General features: G+C 42.4%; 1 protein-coding gene and 1 long non-coding RNA gene across 6 annotated transcripts in view; both read left to right on the top strand.

Moving 5' to 3' along the window:
• Positions 1-1,935: 1,935 nt before the first annotated feature.
• LOC308058103 lies at positions 1,936-11,243 on the top strand. Of its 4 annotated transcripts, none has more exons than XR_013925652.1 (4): positions 2,999-3,266; positions 9,054-9,236; positions 10,474-10,534; positions 11,144-11,237. It is a non-coding gene; the product is annotated as an uncharacterized lncRNA (long non-coding RNA). The 4 variants fall into 4 exon arrangements; XR_013925653.1 differs by having other exon boundaries at positions 11,141-11,237; XR_013925654.1 differs by lacking the exons at positions 10,474-10,534; positions 11,144-11,237 and adding an exon at positions 1,936-2,351 and having other exon boundaries at positions 3,127-3,266; positions 9,054-10,305.
• Positions 11,244-13,198: 1,955 nt separating this feature from the next.
• Positions 13,199-20,928, top strand: part of LOC308058047 (uncharacterized protein) — a 52,630-nt gene continuing 44,900 nt past the window's right edge. Inside the window, exons 1-5 of one of the 2 annotated variants that reach the window (XM_080412060.1) lie at positions 13,199-13,830; positions 14,940-15,042; positions 16,669-16,697; positions 16,810-16,876; positions 16,964-17,008. In XM_080412060.1, the coding sequence (XP_080268186.1) occupies positions 13,471-13,830; positions 14,940-15,042; positions 16,669-16,697; positions 16,810-16,876; positions 16,964-17,008 (604 nt within the window). In that variant the 5' untranslated portion in view covers positions 13,199-13,470. Of the gene's footprint in view, positions 13,831-14,939; positions 15,043-16,668; positions 16,698-16,809; positions 16,877-16,963; positions 17,250-20,928 lie in introns of those variants that run through there. The other variant, XM_080412059.1, reaches the window with a different exon arrangement.

Raw genomic sequence — 20,928 nt, 5'->3', positions numbered from 1 at the left:
GTTTTCTAGCTTGTCTTCTGCTCTGTTGGGACAGGTGTCCTGCAGAGCAGCAGGTGCTTTGCCTTTGCACAGCGTGAAGCTTGTGCTGATTTGTGCCTCTGATTTAGGGGGAAACACATGCAAGGACTTTCTGGGCAATTTCTTTCAATATAAGTAGGCTGGTTAATTGACATCAGACCTAAGATGTTCTGTGGTTTGAAGGAGGGGTTTTTTTGGGTGGTTTTTTGTGGGTTTTTTTTTTCCTCTGGCAAGGCTTTAACTTGAAGAAAAGAGTTTCATTTTCTTATGCTGGTCATGTATTATGGAAACACAGTATTCCCTCCCTGGAGAGGACTTCCTCTGTAGTAGGCTTATTATGACTATTGTAGTTATACATATCTGAAGGATCAGGTATTACTTCCCTGTACTCAGGATTACAGTGTTCTGCTGTCTGGTTTGCTGCATGTGATGGGGGGCACTTTGGTGCAAGTGAGTACTTGGTTTTGTTGCAGTAGTAAGCAACCTAGAGAAAAAGCAGAAATCCTCAAAGTGCAGGGAAATGCTAATACTCTTTATATAAAGCCCATCTACATCTCTGATACTTCTGGCACATGAATAATTATAGAACTTAGAGGGTTGCTTGCCATGGTTCTCAGATTCCCAAGCTTTTTTGCTGTGCCACGGGTGTAGTCCTGCTGGAGGCAGTGACCAATGCTTGGGCACAGGAATCTGTGCAGATTAAGTTCTAGAGTGAAGGAAATGGCAGCTTACTAAGCAGATGCTGTGGAGGGGTTTTGCTGGCCAGTCTCGGGTGTTTGGTGCGCAACTGCTGTTACTGGTAACAGAATGAGAAATCATTTCTTAAGCTTGCTTTGTGCAAAGTGAAACTTGTGGTTGTATCAATTTATCAGAGCCTGAAATTATTTCTCTAGTTGTCTGTTTGTGCTAATTTAATATGTTTAATTTTTAGGACACCTCTGCATCTTGCTTCTGCGAATGGCCATGTGAGTGTTGTTACATATCTCGTAGAAAACAAGTGTAAACTAAATCTTACTGACAGTGATAACAGATCGCCGCTGATGAAGGTATGTGGAATATGTTATGCTCTTTCAAGTGGGGCTTGTCAACTGTGCATTAAATGAGAGGTGGCTGGTAGGATTCTTTACACAGCTCTGTGTAGAAGCATGCATCTGGTAATCAGCGTGGAATAGGCATATGTTAGCTCAGCTTTGAAGGTGCTCTTATTTTCCAGCATTGGGAAGCTGCGGCAATTGTAACAGAGTGCTGGAAGTTCTTCCTTTTTTGCGTGTTGTTCCCAGGCAGTACAGTGCCAGCAAGAAGAATGTGTAGCTATTCTGCTAGAGCACGGTGCCAACCCACATCTGGCAGATGCTGACGGCAACACTGCCCTTCACCTTGCTGTCCGATCTCCTAATACAACTGTAGTGGTGCTGTTACTTGAGCATAATGCCAATATTGATGCTCGGAATAAGGTAAATTTTTGTATTTGTTGAAGAAGTTCTTTCAAAAAGTTGTATTAGTATTTCTCTGGTAGGGTGGTGTTTTTTTTTTTACTTTTATTTTTAACTTTATCTGCCCTTTCAGGAGGGAAACACTCCGCTTATTCTTGCTATCTCTGAACATCATGAAGATATAGCAGAGTTTCTTCTGCAGAAAGGAGCTGATGTGCATGCTCGAGATCACTGTGAAAGGTGAGTGGTTCGTCAAAACTCTGCATGGGTCTCTTTAGTATTCTTTAGGCTGGATTAATCAGAGGCATGAGAGTGAGCTCTGAAAAAAAAACCCCGGGGAGCCACATAGCAGCTATTTCTGTGTGACTTGTGAAAGCACATCTGCGCTTGGCTGTTGTCATACCTCGGTGGGTGCTTTCCTCATTGAGGATTACAAGAAGGCATTGTCTGTGTTGGCCCTTCTGGCAGGAAACATGCTGTTAGCTCAGCAGCACTACCTCAGTTTGTAAAAAACATCTCCTGCATAGTGGCATAGTTTGTATGTGAGTGTTGTCTATGTGGAAGCTTTGTCTGAAGATTAAAGGTTTGGTTGTTTTGACTCCTTCTTGCATTTTATGGTTGCTCTTAATATTTAATGAAAACTGCGTTTTCTTTTGCTCATTCAGTAATGAGGAAAGTAGTTTTTGAGAGCAAATAGGAATAAAAATAATTACAGTGTCTGTGTCAAATGATCTACTTCATAACATATTTTTGGTGTTTCAGAACCCCACTTATGACTGCAGCATCTGGTGGACAGCTTAATTTAATAAAAGTTCTTTTTCGATATGGTGCTGATCTTTTCCATAAAGACACTAACGGATGGACAGCTGAGGATTATGCTGTTACTCATGGATATTCTAGGTAAATTTTTGACTTTATTGTTAGAATAGGTTGTCAGTTGTCAGTGTGGCTTTTGAATGTTTTTGGTAATAGCAGCACGGTTTAATGGTGTGTTGAAAGCTGTCCTGAAGCTGTGCTCAGTGACGTCTTCTGATACGTATCGTTCCCTGTGTCTAGTATTAATCTGGATGTTGAAGAAAATTTCCGCCCCGAATTGTCTGTAGATGTCAAGTTTTGACGCTAAGCTTGCACCTGCCCAATACAAACTCTAAAACATGTCTGTATCCTACAGTTACCCAGAGGTAGAACGTGGCAAACTGAAACGCATGTCAGTCCTCTCCTCAGACCAGCACCATTGTCCTTACTGACTTCCACTACAATCACCAGGAGCTACCAGTCTTTTGTTTCAGAGATCTAACAAATCCCTTTTGTTAAAGTCTTAAGCAGTTTCACCCCTCTTACGGATAGCTTTGTACCTGTGCGTATCCCTTCTCTGAGGTGGTTATGTGTGCTTAAGAGCTCGGCTGAAAATACTGTGCCGAGCTGGAGCTAATAGCTTCGTAGGTGTGGATACGCACCTCTAGAGTGAACATGACTGTAGTGAACATTGAAGTAGGTAGTAGTCGTGCAGTAAGTTCTGTCTGTATTACTCTCAGTGAATGCATACAAGTATATGAATTCATACGGCTATGAATACATGTAGGGTGGGTAAGTGGCTGTTAACTGTTCTATTAAACTGTATAAGCAAGTATGTGGTTGTTTTTACCAAATATGTTTCTTCTCTTTCCCTATATAGTCTTTGTAAACAACTGGTGGCATACGCATTCCGGGGAGACAGAGACGAAGGTGGTGCACAAGGCGACACAGTACCTGGCATTCCTCACCGGGCCAGAGCTGCTGGCTTGACGTTGGGTGCACCTGCTGTGGACAGAGGAGGTAGGATCTTTAATCACGCAGGAGCTCACGAGGAAAATCACTGTGGCCTTTCCTTTAGGGGGTTTGTGTTGTCAGCGCTCACTGTGTTCGCCGTTGACTTTAGTGGAGGCATCAGGTGGGGTAGCGCAAGCAGCTTTGTGAATATGCTGACTTGTTGCTGGTTGGAGGTGCTTCTTGTCAGGGGTGAAGGCAGCTGCGGTTTGTGTGCTACGGGCCCACTTACCGGGTTGTTGTGTTCTGCCTGCCAGATTGCCCATCTGTATAGGTTTTCATACAGAGAGAGAAGGGGGACAGGGAAGGAACTAGGTGAGAGTGGTTTTGGTTTTGGGGTGTGTACTTGTACCTGTAGATGGCCATTCAGATTGTGAAAATGAATTGCAAAAGCAGTAGGTTCGTCCTGAGTAGTTGTTCATCTTCCTGTAGCTGGGAAGCAACAGATGAGTTAGCAGGGCCGTACATGTCTTGTTGATTTCCACTGAGTTTGTGCGGTGGTGTTTTAATATTAATGGTTTCACCTGCACTAAGCTGCCTTTAGTGAGTCGTCTTATTTCTCAGCATCAGTTACGATTGTTTCTGTGTAGGTGCTGTAGAGACATACTTAGGAAAAATCGTCTTGGAAAAGTCACTTTGTTAGAAACAATAATGCAACTTCTGTGTGTACTGTATCTTCATGGACATAGTTTGATTCCAGTAAAAATAAAAACCACTTCTACTTCCAGTAATTTTATGAAATAAACATTAAAAAGTCCATATTAACTTGTGATCCAGGAAAACAATTGAATTGCCTTGTTATCAAAAAATTAGCTCCTTCAGTGAGTTCATTTTAAATTAAAAAAACCCAAAACAAACAACTCCTTAATTTTTAAGATCCAGTCTATGCTTATGAGCTCATATAGCCCTAGAGGAATCTTAGAAAACTAATCTTTTAATATAGATCGAACTTCTTGTACTTTACATCTCAGGCCCTACAGTGGGAAGTTCTATCCTTTCTGGTTTTTTTAAGGGTGTTACATCAGAACTTTGTGGCAAATGGACAGCAGACAGTGTTCAAACACAGTTTATTACTCCTTTTTTAAATATGTCGTGAAATATGAGCAAAACATGGGATATTTTTCCGAGTTCACTTTTCCCAGATAGGGGAATTTAATTTAGAGCCAAACTTTGTTCCTTTGACTTAGGAATAGTTATTTTGATCTAGTCAGCGATGTGTGAAGTTTCTTGATAGACTGAAGGAAGATGCAGAGGTTTTTATATTTTATTTTATTTTTGGAAAGGGCTTGGTACAGGTAGTTTAATCAACAAAATGTTTCTGTTACCCAAACAGCACTCTGTGGCTGCCTCCTGTGCACGTAGATAATTGCTGTGGTACCACATTGTGATGACTGACAGGCCTGGGTTATTTTAAAATATGTGGCTTGAAGAATAATACTGTTGTGTGATTCCAAAATTAATATGCCCTCAGGGAAACAAGGGTTCTTGAACCAAGTAATTTGCGCAGTTCCTTGAAGACAGTAATACTACTAGCATAAGTCCACAATGTTATGGGAAATCCTCACTTGAAGAGGCCTAGTAAGTGTGAAGAGCATATTTATGTGGGTTAAGGACTTGGGAGGAGAAAGAGTGCGCTGTGGTCTCAAACTGTTTATAGTAGGGCTTGTTTTCCTTGAGTAGTACGAATCTTTTTCTCCTTGTGCTCAGTCTCCTGGAAAATGACCCCGGCCTGTTGAGTGAGAGGGATTAGTAGCATGCAGGGAGCACTTGGTGGCATTGATTCTGCAGTCTCTTGCTTGCACACACAAAGGGCAGGTCCTGCATCCTGAGTCCCTTTGACAGGCTGCAGTAAAAGCTTTGAAGCCCCTGTTAGAGGAGAAGCTCAACTGATCGTGAGACAAAGGAGGAATACCCACTTTGAATTCTTTGTTTTAATCTTGCTCTTCATTCCTGTTTTTCTGGGATTTACAATGTAGTCCTTCCTCCTTTTGCTGCTACTTTTGCACTTGTTGAACATTGTTCAAAATATTCGCCTCTAGTGAGCAAGTTGGTATATTTAAGAAGTTTGCTCATGCTTATTTGAGTGTTTACTTTTTGTCAGAACATGAACCTTTTTGTTGATTACAGACAGACTTGCAAAAACCTCCAAATGAATGGCTTCCACCTCTAGCATATCGAATGACAGACTTTTCAGATTTGAAGTTGGAATTTCTTTGGCAAAAAGTAATTATGTATTTTTTCTAAAAGCGAGGGTTCAGATTTCTAGTATGTCTTCAGTGGCAGCTTTTTTTAGCTGCTGCACTGCATATTGGTGTACTGTTCCTACAGAAACCATTGGTTTTTCATCATAGAGCTCTTGGAAAAGAAACGAGTGCTTCAGTGTGCTTTATATCTGCTGTATCGCCTTTTAAGAAAACAGAAATGGAGAAGGAATGAGAAACAATCTTGAGGTCCTTTTTTTAACTCTTACATGTGTATTTTTGATAGGAGTCCTCTTGCCACATCCATTCCATGTATTTGTGGTAACATCAATATAAGCAGGACTCCCTGTTGCTCTGAGGCAAATGTTATGGCCTTGTCACACAGACGTTTGGTGTTGGGTAGCTGCAATAACAGAACCACACCATTCATTGATATAAAAAATAAAATTTTACTAAGTAGGATGAGTAGAGCAGGCGGATGGTGATTTATATTCTAAAGCTTCTGTTCCACAACACATAGACACGCGTACACACACAAGCACACACGCATGACACTCACACCAGCCAGTGCACCCGTTCTGGTCCAGTTGTGGCCTGCCCTATAGCCCTGGGGGAACAGGGTATTCACTCTGACTGCTTGTCATGCCTGCGTTCTGGCTGGTGGCGTAGCTTCTCTATGTGAACAGTTCAGCATGGTCAAATCAATATATGCAGGGCTTTTACCTTCAGACTGAGGTAGGAGGGGGCTGTGTTTGCATCCGGCACCATCTGACACAACTGGCTAGTGTATCTCCAAAGTTTGTTGGCACCTACAGATTTTTGGGATGCTTAAACGGAGGGATTTTAAGTGTGCCGTATGTATAAAACACTCTACAAATATGGAGGAATTGCATTGGCAGTCAGTGCTGGGCAAGGACTAGTCAAGCTGAGAGAAATTCAAAGTTGGCAGTACAGTAAACTGCCAAGAATCTGTTTCAGTGTTTCAAAATATTGGAATATAGGTATTTTACAATGGAGCAAGTAAATTAAGTTACACTGTTTGACACTGTCCCTTAAGAGTAGAGTTCTGTAGGTTGTGATAGGTTTGGCTTCTACTTCTTGTAACTGTAGAGTAGGCTGATGGTCACAGTACATTCTCCCATTGCTACAGCTTTGTTAATGTACTGGTTAGGTTTTCCAAATTTCTGGGAATTCACATTTACTCTGGTGTCCTTGTTTGGTCTGTCCTTGACATGCCTTTCCCTAAACGGATATAGGAATGCCACAATCTCCTAGCCAGACATCAAGAACAGGAAAACCAAAGAAAGGTATTCTATACAGTAGCATTTCAACTGTGAAACATGTTGTGTGATGTACAAATACTAACACACCTGTGATGTTTATTATCTTGGAGGTCTCTATTCTGATGGTTTTGGTTTTATAAATCAGGTTTGAGAGCAGGCTTTGGGCGCTTTTTGTTTGCGTGTTTTGCACGGGTCCTTTATTACTGGATTGAGTGATTGCTTTGTGTCATTAGTGATAGTAAATAATATTTAAAAAAAAATTATGCTCTTCTGTTACTCCACAATGAAAATGGACTTCAATTAAAGTAGAAACAAGTGATCCCTAGATACTACTTTTCTAGATCCCATTTCTACAGTAGGGCATCAAGATCTGTCTGAAAACTATCTCATAAACTTTCTCTCTTGCTTTTTAAAGGAGAATGGGAACTGGTTTTGATCATTGCTTAAAGTTACTATCCATGGAAAGCAAAAGTTCAGATAACTTACTCAACACGATATGCCCTTTGTTTTCTTTTCCTTTTAATGATTTTGTCTAAGACCTCGGTTTGGCTGTCATCATACAACTTTATGGAAGGCCACCAATCTCCTATTTATAAGCAAGTTCATTTTGTGATGATAGTTAACGAGAACTAATTATCGAGGACTTGAGGAATGCTGAAATAGATACGATGTGGAGGCTCTATTTGTTTTTTTCCTTTCTGTCCTGGGAATTGAAGAGGCCTTTTATTTCCTCTTAGTTGTTGGTAATTGAGAGGTTTTCGCACTCTTCAGGCTGGATTCCTAGAGTTCAGATTTCTTTAGTACATCAGTGGTGTGCTAGAGTGCGCTGTCGTTGAGTTTGCAACATGTGCATCTGGGCCACGCTGCCATTCGGAGGGATCTTGACAAGCTGGGTAAATGGACTGTCAGGCCTGTCTTAACAGAATTCAGCAAGGGCAGATGCCAAGTCCTGCACATGGAAAGGAACAACCGTTTGCTACAGCACGTGCTGGAGCTGCCTGGCTGGAGAGCTGCTTTGCTGGGAATAGCCAGAGGGTCTTGGCAGAAAGTGAGCTGAGAATGAGCCAGCAGGGTGCCCTGCCGGCTGAGAAGGTTAACGGTGTCCTGGGCTGTATGAAGAGCAGCATAGCCAGGGGACTGAGGAAGGGGATTGTACGCTGCTACCTGGCAGTCCCTGGGTTGTGTCCAGCTCCCTGGGTATAATTTTGAGCCCCCAGTGCAAGAGAGAGTGGTCTTTCATCCGTGAGCGAGTTCGGTGGAGGGCCATCAAACTTTGCCAGGAGCAGGGCTACTTGCCTTTTGGGGAGAGACTGGGGGAACTGGGCTTGTTCAGTGTAGAGAAGAGATGACTTTGAAGGGGACCCAGCGGCAGCTTCCAGTACGTGTAAGGAGAAGACAGAGACAGGTGCCTCCCAGTGGTGTGTCACATGAAGCAAAGGTACAAGAGGCATAAATGGAAACAAGAGAATTTCTAATGGAATGTGGGCAGCTTCACCATGGTGAGAACAGTAAAACAGAGAGGTTGTGCAGTCTCCCTCCTTGAATGGTTCAAGATCAGAGTGGAAAAAGCCCTGTGCAGCCTCATCTGACCTCAGAGCTGAGTCCGCTTTGAGGAGGCGGTTGGCTGAGAGACTTGCCGAGGTCCCTTGTGACCTGATTTATCCTGTGATCCTGTGTGCAAGTTGCTGTCTTAACATGGATGAAAGCTTGGAGCGTAGTATAGAATGCCCTGGTTACGCCTGTCTTGCCTCTTGAATACCCTTTTTGGTGCAGCGTAGAGAACTGCTGGGGATTTTTCTGCCTGAGGATAGGCATTAGATCTTGGTTATGCTTTTTGACGGTTTTTACCTTTTCAGGATAACCTGTAAGTGGGTAGAGCACCAGCTAGTATAGTATATAAACCAGTAATATCTCTGTCAACAGTGTGTGCTTGTGTGTGCAGTATGAATACTTCAGAAGTTCATTTATTTACTGTCTTGCTAAAGCACCAGTATTTTGTTAACTGTTTATTAACGTAGCATATTCATGCTATGCTGGGTTTTTTTAGTTTAGAGGTAGTTCTTAAACTTTTAGGTATAAAAGTTCAAAGGAGATAAAACTCTAGTCTTTTTTGTTTTGTCAATTCAGTGTGACTTGAGAAAGCAGTTGTTTGGAAATGCATGCATTCATTCATGCTGTCTTACATAAAGTTGACTCCCCAAAGTTTCATTCTGTTATGACATGTAGAGTTGTCCAGGTTAAATGTTTGTATGTGCTGGTTGATTTTTGGCATGCCAAATCTAATTTCAACATGTCAATTAATGTTTGAAGAGCAATAGACGACTTGTCGCAAGGAGACTCAATCAGGTAAGACTTTAAACATACCCAGCACATACCTGAGGAATGATTGGAGAGACACAGTACTCATTTTGCTTTACTTTTTAAGAAGCTTGGAGAAGGAGGGGAGCGATGTCAGTTGGCATACTTCTGAGGAAGAACTCGATTTTTCTCCCAAGGTATGGTGTATTTACAGTAAATGTCCTATAAAAATAAGTGATCTGAAGGCAAGTTTTCTGGGGGATTGAAAGAAACTACAGTTCTAGCCAATATTGTTTTCTCCTTAGAAGCAGTCTCTGACCTGCCAGCCTTTCTTTTGCTGTGAGTTTTTCCTAAAAGACCTGTAGCTGTGGCAGAGCACGCAGTAGATTTGTGGTTTGAGGCAAAAGAGCCATAGGCGACGAGATAAACCACCACAGTTTTGTTTGTTCTTGGTCATTTGAGTCAGATTTTCAGTTTATAAGTTACTAATATAACCTGTTCTGTTCTTCCCCAAACACTGTTAATGTTTCCTGTAGATTTCGTGATAGAATCCTAACTGATAAAGGGCACTTTTTAATGAAGAGGTACTGAAATCCTTCATCACCTAGTTCTCCTTTCCTCCTCATCAGGTTACTCAAGAGTGCTCAGCGGATGAGTTACTCAAATGGGTCATCTTTTTTTCTTCTATTGAGATGGCATTCTGTGCTTGCACGTAATCTCACATTGCATGTTTTCCCTCCTTTTTTTGAATGCTTAGGCAGTATTCTTTTTGTCAGCTACAAGCTCTCAGGCCTGCTTTTTTTGCTAGTGTTCTGAAGAATTATTAACTTCTGCAGGGATGTCTGGAGCATCTGTTCTGTTGCTCTGGGATTCTGCAGCGATGAGGAACCGGTGTTCTAGTTCAACCTACTCTGTAATACTGGAGGTGCAAGCATGTTTAGTTTTAACATGATTTCATTTTCTTGCACTGATTTAAATATAAATTATGCATTTTTTGGGCATGTTTTTGAAATGTAAGGATATTCTGGTAAGTGTACTTGCAGGGACTAATCAATGCATTAAACCTAGGGTTCTTAACAGTTACTTCCCTTGTGCACACTTGCAAGTAAGCATCCAGAAGCTGCGATCTTAAATATAACTGAATTTTACTGAAGTACTACAAATATTAAACCCAGATTTTTAAAACTGCTATGCATGTAACCATAGTTGTGGAAACAATTTTCAGAAGGGTGCCTGCATGGTATTTTGGGGGTGAAATACTCACTGAATTGCGTATGTGAGGAGTGTTTTTGTAGATAGTGGTCAGGTGTTGGCTCCATCCTATACTTCTATCAAAAGGACAGCCTGATTACATTTAGTGTTCAAGGTTTGATGTGACCAAAGGATTTGTTGTTGTCGTTAGTGTTCTAAAAGAAAATAATCATTTATTTACAGAAGCTGCAGAAGCCAAATTTGACATTGTTAATGAATGTTTCCCAGCAGTTCAGGAAAAACAGTAAGCTATTTGGAACAGATTGCATAGTATACTAATGTTTAAAAAACTACTTAGCCAATCTACTTTTATATAATTCTTTTCCTATAGTAAATGAGAAAAGTAGCATTTTGAAAACACAGCACTTGGTCACTTCAGAAAACATAAGTCATGTTGTTAAAATGAAGGTATTATCCCCTCCTAAGCCTTTGTCCCTGGCCAAGTCCTTTCTCCATCCTGCCCATCCTTGACTTGGTTCCTTTTCCAGACGTTCCCAGATTACTCCATTAATCTGGTAACATGCCTGTTGCCATTTCCATAACTCCTTTTGTTGTTTTGACATAACTGCCATGTCTCCAAAGACGGTGAATAATGAAGTATCTTGCAAGTCAGTACCAAAGCAAACTGTCTTTCAAAATCTAAATAATTTGCAAGATAAACAAGAAAGTTGGAACAAGAAAAGCATGATTGGGGTGAAGTTTCGCAGAAATGATGACTCCCTTTTTGCAGAATCTAAGATGACAGACTGGAAAAAAGAGACACCTCAGCTTCTCTCAGATAGTTGTGGTCTTAAGGAGGAAAAGTCAAGCTTCAGTAATGGCTTTGAAAGCGATAATAGTTCTTTGTCAGCAGGAAAAAACCCAAGGCTTGAAAGTCAAAGACCAAACTCTGTCTTTCTTGAACATGTGGATGATGAAGATACAGAAGAAGAGCAATGTGAAGTAGATAATAATAAAGTCTGTGAAGCACTGAAACAAGAAAGTGAACACTTGTGCTTGAATAGGTATGAAGAAAATGTAAGAGCAGCATTTCACTCAGGCACCAAAGTAAGTTATATAAGGATGATTCAATCACAAAGGTATTTTCTAAGGGTGATAAAGGTAAGAACCAAAAGGTAAACTGGATTTCTGTTAATATTTCATGTATATCCATCTTTTGATCATCCTTTTTTTATATTAGAAAATGCCTTTACTCCTAACCAAAGCAGTTTCTTAGGTATAAGAATAGTGTTGGGCAGTATTTTCAATATTTTTTTATTGGTTGCAGTGGTTTTGCAGGAAAACAAATAGGCAGTATAATTTTTCTGAAATAAATTCATTTTTTCTCAGTTGTATGTACAGTTTTTATCTGTCAAGATTTATTGCCATTTAGTAAAATACCTGGTGTGATGGCTGAAATAGAGGAAGCAAAAAGTTTGAATAAGATTGAGAGCAGGAAGTTAGTGATTTTCCTGGAGCAAAGTAGAGGAAAAGGAGCGTGTTCCAAAACAATGTAACTGAAATGAAAGCTAGAGTTAGGCTGACATGAAGAATTGCTTCTCTGGAGCTTTGCAGAGCCAGGGCTAATGACTTAGGGCTAATGTCATTGCTGTCTCCTCATAGAGTCCCATGGAAAAACTGAAGGCCTTGTAAAACAAAGCTCAACAAAGTTTCCCTGTTGTCTTACACAGGAAAAGCATTTTTAAAGTTGTCGATGGGTGGCTAAGAAGGTGCTTGCTTCTGCTATTTCCAGCTGTTTGGTCAATCTCTTTTAGGAAAAATCACCTGAACAGGAAGAAGAGGAGAAGGAGCAGGAAAAGGAAGACACAGGTGAAGAGCTACAAACTGCAGTTGTTGAGGGTGTGAAAAACTCTATTTGTAATGATAGCCATCAAGTCCACAGTGCTTCCAAAGACAACACTGGTGAGAGAAGTGAGTTAGTGAATACTGATCCCAGTTCTTCCTCTATAAATATTAATGCACAGTAAATGAACTGAAATGGTGATTGACTTCTGAAACAGTAAGGTTTTCCCTTGCCTGTGAACCCTAGTGGGCATTGGCAAGGAGGAAAGTAGCTTTTGTTCCTTTTCATTCATTCCTGAAGAACAAATTGTGGCCTTGGATTCCAAACGATGCTACATGGAGCAGGTGTCATTCTTTGTTTTTGTTGCTGTGTTCTCCCTGAAGCGATCAGAACAAAACGCACAGTTGAAAAAGAGGAGGATTAGAGAGTCTTGGTGTGACAGTAGTATTCCCCTTTCTGGCCCGTACTGTCAGACTGAAAAGTTGTGGTTGCTCTTGGCTGAAGCTTGGGAAAGATTTGAGTCGATCTGAGAGAAAGCTGTTCTGTTCCAGTGCCTCACCTTGTCCAGTTTTAAAACGTAGAAAGTCTCTCCAGTGCCACGCTTGAGTGTGCTCGAAAGCATTGCCCCGTCAGTCAGGGCTGAGCACTCTGGTACTCACCTCAGGTCTTGGAGCAGGAGGAGAAGGCACACTTTCCACTGTGTGTCTCCAGAGAGTAGAGTGGTGTGGTAGATGTTACCAGAGCGTGTGTAGCTGCTGATCAAATGCTACAGAGCGGGCCTGGCAGAACCTGCTGTATTCCAGGTGTTGTGCCTATACATGCTCTTCTGTCTGTGCATTTTACCATAAGCCTGCATTTGGCACAGTGTGAGTAGTCCTAGCTGAGGCTGGAACCAGCAGTTCCCCTCTGCTAGGACGGGTGCCCTCACTGGTCTCTAGCTCCTTTCCCGTTTTTTGTGTGCATGTCTCCACAAGAGCGAATCCTGAATCAGTTTTACCTAACGGACTAGCTTAAAACAGAGAGATGAAGATAGTTTAATCTGGCCAGGAACCTACTGAGACTGAGCCTTGCGTGTGCCTAGTAGAGAAGAGATTCGGATGTTAGCCCCCTGAGATAGGGACAAGTTGTGTGTTTGGGGTGAGATTTTGGGCGGTGAGCCTCTCCTCTTTTTCAATGGCAATGCTTAGGTGTCTACCTTCTGGGAAGGTGCAGGGTAAAAACTGCTAGTCAAGGAAGGTCTTTTCTGGCAGTGCTACAAAAGGAGCATTGTTTCTTGGTGATTTTAGCGTGAAGATGTGTCGGGTGGTGTTTCTATGGTACTTCTTGTACAGTGGATAGTGGTAGTCAGTGGCAATTTCTGGAGCTGTGGACTGGAGAGCAGGTGACCTAAACTCTGTATGCCACAGGGCTGCAGCGTGCTGGAGCCTTTTCCTGAGTGTGACCCAAACACGTCTTCAGTGCTGCTTGTAGCTGTGTCAGCTGTTGTGCATAGCCATCTTCTGCTGGAGAGGTGGCGATCCAAAGGAAGTACCATGATGTTGTGTGCTGGGTGTGAAGAAACCCTTGAATTCAACACTCACTCCTTAGTTTGTCCTCAGCAACAGAACCGCTGTGCATCTTTTGGGCGCAGGGGTGATGGGGAAAAGCAGAGTGAAATAGAAGGGCTCAGTGTCTCACCTCTTACTGCCTTTGTAGGTGCCCTGACTGCGGTGGGAGCAGAGGAAGAGGAAGATGCTGAATCTCCCTGGGATTCTGAGGTATTTCCCGTGAAGGACACCGGGGTTCCCAGTGGGGCGGGGGTGGGGAGCGAGATCCAGAAGCACTCGGAGCTTGGGCCCTGCCGCGGCTGAGGCTTATTTCCCCTTCTCCTGGTTCTGCTGTATGTTTGTAACTGGGGGCCCTTGAAATACTTGTGCTGTGTGCTAGCTGTTCAGCGAGGCTTGGGATGAAGGTAGGTCGAGCTAATGCTTTGGGTCTCATGGCAGCTGGCCCTTGGAGTTGGGTTTCTGGTACAGTATTGCGGCAGTGAAGTTTCTTGCTGCTTAAAATAGTCTGAGCTCCTCACGGGGGCTGGCGGGATTGTTGCTTTTTCACCACACAACTCTATTCCGCTGACGTGTTCAGTGGTTGCCCTTAGGGTCTGCAGCCTAGATGATGAGCTGCTTTGGGAAAGAGCCTTTCTACCTTTTTGACCCTTTTTGAGAGTAGCGTTCAACAGAAATACCACACGTGCTGGCTGTGTTTGCCCTTTTAGTTCTTCCTGTCTGTGGGAATGGGTTAGAAGAAAACGAGCAGAGTCTGTAGCTTACGCCCTCTGACTTTTCTTGTGAGGAAGAAGGAACTCTTCCCCGTCTCCTTCTTACAAATACAAGGCTAAAATATTATTGGGGGGGTTTAGGTAGCTTTGGTTTCTGTAAGCTTTGTCTTGCTCGTCTTTGTTCAACCCTTGCAACTGGGAGTAGCAATGTGTTCGCTCCCCACTGCAGGACGTGTGCCTGGGGAACGTCAGCACAAATTTGAGTATTCGGGTACCAGTTCAGTCCGAAAGTTGGGTCCCCCCCAGACCTGCAGTTACGGGTTGGCAACCCACAGCTCGAGTTACCGTGTTAATTCTCCCTTGCGGCTGTGCAGTTTGCCAGCGTGACAGACTAGTTTAGATGAGTTGTGAGGTTTTTGCCTAAGATCTGAAAACACACAAGTCTGCTGTGATTTTCCCATATACTGTGTCTTGACGTGCCCTTTCCAAGGGGCTGATCAAAGGCTTTTGTGATTCCATGCTGTGCAAGTTGGCTTAGCAGGAACATTTTGCGTAGAAATGAGTTGAGAATTTGTACCGATGCTCACGCCCATGTTTTATGCTCTACAGACGGATTCTGAAAGTCCGGAAGAAGGATCACCTGGTGTGTTGCTTCCAGCTGCAGACAGACACGGAGCACGCTCACGGATAGTTTCAGGGGAGCGCCACACCGGTAACTTCGTGGTGGACTAAATGTTTGTCTGTAAACACGTACAGGCTGAAGTGAGCTTTTATCGATGTCTGCCTTAGGAATGCACTTACGGTGTGGGTGCGCGCTATAGCAATGAAGGGCTTAGTATTTGTTAATTAACACCAGCTGTCACGGCGCTTGCTGGCAAGTTGTAAAGGAAGTTACCTTGTTTGCGTTACGTGTGCCCTTTGGATGTGTTTGTATCTCTTTGGGTTCGAGTTCTTGTGGCATAGTGCTGAAAGTGTATGTGGTTTAGGGCTGACCTGTCTGAACACCTGGACATTCTTGGATGATAACGTAGCAGAAGAAAGCTATGATCTGGCCAAGCACTTTTCCCCCCCGTCTTAATTTTTGATACCTTACTGTTACGCTTTGCCTAGGAGCTAAAACGTGACTGAAAGTTCAGGGTTTGTTGTGAAGGGCTTCTGCCTGGAGTTTGTGACGCTGTCTCTTGAGCATCTGGAGTGTAGAATGGCACGGAAGTTTTGCTGTTGGGGTAGAGCTCTCATCTGAAGGATTTCTTTTTTACCAAATGGTCAGTCCTGCTTGTAGTGTAAGTACAATAGAATAGCTGAAGAAGCGAATCCAGTAAGCTGGAAGCAAAACTTTAAAAGCTCCTGGGAGTTTGTAAATCTACTTGTCGAGTAGTTGTCATGAAAGTCTGCTTTGTATGAATCTACTAAGATGAGTTTAAAATGAGTGTAAAAAGGGGATAAAAGGTGATTATGATAATCTTGCTAAGGTATTTCCATACTGCTAGACCACCAAGTTTCCTGAAATCAAATGCTGTTTGTTTTTTAATTATTTTTTTAAAGACAAAAGTTTTGCTATGGAGCCATTCTTAATAACATTCCATACACTTCTTTCATGAGAGGACTCAAACTGTAAGGTGACTAAAGCAGAGGACTTGAGAAATATAGGTGGGCCAGTAGATTGTGTGGGTTTGTAAGTGATTTAATGTTGGAAAAAAATCTTAAAAAAAATGAAACTGTTTGGAACTGTGCTATAAATGCAGACTACAACCAATTGTAATTTGGGTTTTTTCTTTTCTTGCAAGCTGAACCAGAACAACCTGATAAGAACTAGTTTGATTCTTCCTCATTGAATGATGTGTATGCGATTTCTATGTCTGCACCCATGTTTTCTCTGTCCTGTCGATGGAAAGGAAAATATCCCTCAACATCACGGTCACAGAGCTGTTATTTTAGATAATTCGTAGTGTTATTTTATGATAATTCATTACAGCAGACCAGCTTTGGCTTTTGAAATAATCTTTGTAGAAAGCAGGATTCAGCTCCTCAAAATAAGTATTTTGATCTTGTTTTGTTAACAAGCAAATCCTTATTGCTTCCTATGGATTGTCCTAGTTCTGTATTATTTCTTAAATCCAAGGTGCACGATGGGAAGCGTGCATTGTCCATTTCTTGTATACTGATACAAATGCTGGATGATGAGGTAAATTGAATGTTAAGTATCGCAGTCTCGATGAAATAATGCTTGCAACTGATACTTAGTTGTAGAAACTACTGATGTTGAATGGAGTAAAAATTTTATAAATTAAATAAATTTGAATAAAATAACACTTTCTGAAACATTTTTCACTTCCAGGCTTTTTGGAGAAACCCAACAATTCCCAGGTAAGTATTTGTTCATGTCAGACTGACTACTTGTTCTGCTCATTAAATATTACAGAGTTACTTTAAGTGTGTTTTTGTGTTTTTTTTTTTGTCATTGGATTGTCTTTCATAGCTGAAGGCCCCTGAATCTGTTTTGGAAAGGAGTGAAACCTCTCCTAACAAAAAGCAACAGAAATCAGGTAACGTTCACTTCATGTGGTTCTGGGTTTAGCTTCATAATCTTTCTAGATAGGAGTATTTATTAAAGCATCTGATTTGTTTTGCAGATCTTTTGGAGGAACTCGGCTTAGGAGATGCAGAAGATGTTGAAGGTATTCATAACAATCTCTTTGTAGTGTTCTTTTATGGACAGACACTTTGTACTTGCAATTTTCTTTCTAATATTAAATTAATGGCTCTAGCAAGGCATCCCGGGAGCAGAAGGTGTGCTGAAATATACCTCGGTGTATGTGTTTGCTCCCTCCTCTAGTCTGCTGTTCAGCACTGTCCATACCCTTCCATGATGTACACTTCCTACACCGTACTTGCTGTCATCTCCCCTTTTCAGGCAGTCCTGAAGTCTGCTTTTCTTTCCGTGGCTCAACACCCCCCCCCCCTTCCTGATTGTCTTGGTCCTTTGAGCATGTGCTGTGGCTGATTCCAGGCTAGGGATCTGTAGGCTAGGCTGTCCAGGAGCTGCCCGTGAGCCACAAAGGGTAATTCTTGGGCTCGTGCCGTAGCTGTAGTTTTCAGGAATTATTACTTGCCTGGCTTTATCTCTACCTGCCTGGCAGTTGTTTTGAAACATGTACAAACACGTTCCTCTGAGGCTTCCCTCTCTTGTATCATGGAAAATGACCAGCAGGCTCAGAGGCAGGGGAGGGAGGTGAGGAAGAGAGACAAGATGGGAGGAAATTAGTGTCAGCGTGTTTCAGGAATTCTCTTTTCTTCGGAAACAAGGCTAAAGTTGAGGTGGCTAGCTGGTCGGCTATGTATTTGGGAGAGGATATGTAACCTTAATGGGTTTTTAATGTCTTTGTTCTAATGTTTTTTAATTTGCATATTTGATAATTTGTGTTGTATTTTGTATTAATCACACTTGTTAATGATGAGAAACAATTTGCCACTCAGGTTTTAGAGTTTCTACAATCGGCTATTGACAATATAAACCAGAGAGAGGTGAACAGATATGTAGACAAGTAAGTGGACTTGTAACTTCTAAGTATAGAATACAAATAGTTCCAAGTTCTTTGGCATCTTCGCTTTAGGGGAAGAAAAAAAAAAAAGTATTGTTGTTCTTTGGACAATAATAGAGATGTAACTTCTCTCTAGAAGTATCTCCCTCCTTCTCCTCTCGCTCTTCTCCCTTTCATGTGTTTGCAATGGGTAAGCAACAGGTCCCCTTTTGCTCTTTATTTTGCACAGTGTTCTGGTAAGACACACAGGTATTTGTTAGAGGTTGTTCAGTTAAAACGTGAGTTTTCGTTATGTCTGTATTCCACAGTAATGTGGAGTGTAGCCCCATAATGGACCAGTACGTTACAATTTTACAAACACAGAAAGGAAAGGTTGCCTTTTCATGGCTTGTTTCATGTCAGCTGTTTTTCCTCTGTGGCTTTATTCATTTGCGTCATGCTGGTTTTTACCCATATGTTATCTTGAAGGTCAGGTGCTAAGAAGTAGATGCAAAAATTTCTTTCTTTCAAACAGTTTATGTTTGGATTTGGGTTTAAGGAATTTAGGTTGCTTCAGCAAAGCATCATGATTCCTGCAGCACAAATATTTCTGACTCTAAAAGGGTTGAAATGCCATTTTTGACAACTTGATTTCATAAATCTGGAGAACGGGTACAGTATCTTTCACAATTAAATGTTCAGTGAGAGCTGGAATTTCCCATTCTATTTACTTTGTTACTGACTCATAGTAATACATTCTTAAAATTATTTTTGAGTCAAAATAAAATAGCGGTGTTCTCATGTTTTCTGTATAGCAAAGTAGCTGCTGTCCACTGTAATCTGCAAAAAGTCGTTATGTACATTATGTACAATTTATGAAGAGGGAAGTCTCAGAATAGAGTGGAGAGGTAAAGACTAAGTGGAAAGAACTACGATGATGAGAAGTCATCTTTCAATGCTAGCTAGAGAGCAGACAGAGTAAAAGGTGGGGGAATGACAGGCAAAAATACTGGAATCTGGTTTACCCTGTGAATTTTTTATATACTTTTTTTTGAATGACTGGCTCTTCAGAAGCCTTGGAGTAGGGTTCTGCCAGTGTTTTAACTAAGAATTTCTCCCTGTGCTAAAAGTGAAGAACTCTTGACAATGAGGAGTCATCCTCTTTCGCAGTGTTGACAGAAGCCAGTAACACAGAAAATAGACTCATGAATTACTGCTCCAAGAAAAGAAGAAATTTTACTTGCAACAGCTAATGGGAGAAGTCCTTAGCTTTTTAGTTGATGTTTTTTGAGTTATTTTTCCAGTGGTTGGAAAAATAATTACTGACTAGAGTTACTGACAGGATGAGAACTGGAATTTTGAAGGTAGAAGAACACTGTAGCCTTTCACCTTTCCTGCTTCTTCCTTGTTCTGTACCCATCATACAGAAATGTCAAGACTGATTAAACCCTATGGGAAAGGATTCTTAGGGGCTCCAATGTTGTTAAAATCTTACCTAAAAAGGGAGACATCAGACTCAAATAGCTGCTGCTGAAATCTTTCCTGTTGACCATGACGGGCAAGGCTGAAGAGGAGTTAAGGGTTGCTTTTCATTCTAGCAGCATGGCGCCTAATTTTAAAGTGACTGCACTCTGAAACAGAATCCAAAAGACGAAGACACCTACGTACTCTGAACAGAGAATGTGACTTGCATCCTTAGAAGGGCAGTACAAAACCCTGGGTGCTCGCAGGTCTGCTTTTATCCCGCTTTCAGGCAGATACAGTTGAGCAGAAAAGCTTATTCAGTCTGTGTTGTGCAGACAGGAGAGGTGTCACAGCTCTCCTGCATCCACAAAATACTGAAGTCTATCTTCTAAGCAAAATTGTGGTGCCCATGTTACATGATGGGGGTGATGACGCATATCAAATTGTATGGTAGGAAGCTGCATGTGGGGTTTTTTTTGCCTGTGCGAAATGCACGTTCAAGTGAAGAGGGAGATTTGTCTATAATATGCTGATCTGTTTGATGAAACACGCCGGTATTCCTCTTTTGTAAGACAAAGATCAAAGAGAACACCTTGAAATGTGGTGACCTTTCTGAGGCTTCCCCAGCCTCCGCAAAATACGCTCTTGTTTGGCCACGTGAAGTGTTTGAAAAGGGTTTTCTCGGAGGGTATCCTAGAGGGGAATAAGGCAGGCGTCCTGCTTGTGGCGGGCGTGCGGGGCAGGGCTGCACAGCGGGGTCTGGCGTCCTCTGGAACACCCGAAGGGACAGCGTAGCAAATGATTTCCACCCCACAGCCGGGCGTCACGAGAGAGGGACGTGCCTAATTCTAGCAGGCAAAGCGCAGGACTTAAGCCTGTTGCAAGGTGGTAGTAGTTGGCCAGTGAGCTTGGGAAGGGGGAGGGTGAGACAGGTGGTGTCTGGCTGAGGTGCTCCTTCCCTCTTGTGAGCGGAGGGGTCTTTGCCGCGGGAGAACAGGGCCTGGCTGACGAGAGGAGCGCGAGGAGCGTGACGGTCTCAGCCCGCTGGGACACCAAGGCTGCAGGCCCTCTTCAGGAGGCACCACGAGGGGAAGGGGCGTGTGGGCAGGACTGTGACACGGGGCAGAAGCAGTCGGAGCTGTTGAGAAACAGAGCGTGGGGACAGGGACTTGAGGGCGCTGGGTAGGGTTAAGGCATGGTGCGGTTTTCCTGCGAGCTTGGGTTCCTGATTCCTGGGATGAGGGCAGGAGCAGGCAGGTTTCCCTAATAAATCCTTTCCTTTGCACCTTGGAGTGGAATTTATTATTTCTGAAGCTTGGGTGAAGAAATAATCCTCCCTTAGCCAGTTCTCTGTGTGGTGAACGGTAAGAAGCTTGTCATGTTCATTCCCGTTGGGTTAGCTTAGGTGGCCGGGGACTGTACAATGCCAGACGGTAGAGCGCGATGGAGGGAGGAGGGTGGGTGAGAAAAATGTTGGCAGTTTTAATGAAAAACGGTATTAAAGCAATAAAACATGAAAAATAAACATGCTCTGTGACAAATGCCGGCAGTTACAGCAAGCAAGCAGGCGAAAAGGTAAAAGCAACCCTAATGCCTAGGCAAACCTAACCCAA

Source organism: Falco punctatus (assembly GCF_963210335.1).
Source record: "Falco punctatus genome assembly, contig: scaffold_23, whole genome shotgun sequence".
Classification (NCBI taxonomy): Eukaryota; Metazoa; Chordata; class Aves; order Falconiformes; family Falconidae; genus Falco; species Falco punctatus.
Note: the sequence above shows the minus strand (reverse complement) of the source record. Positions and strands in the feature narration are given on the sequence as shown.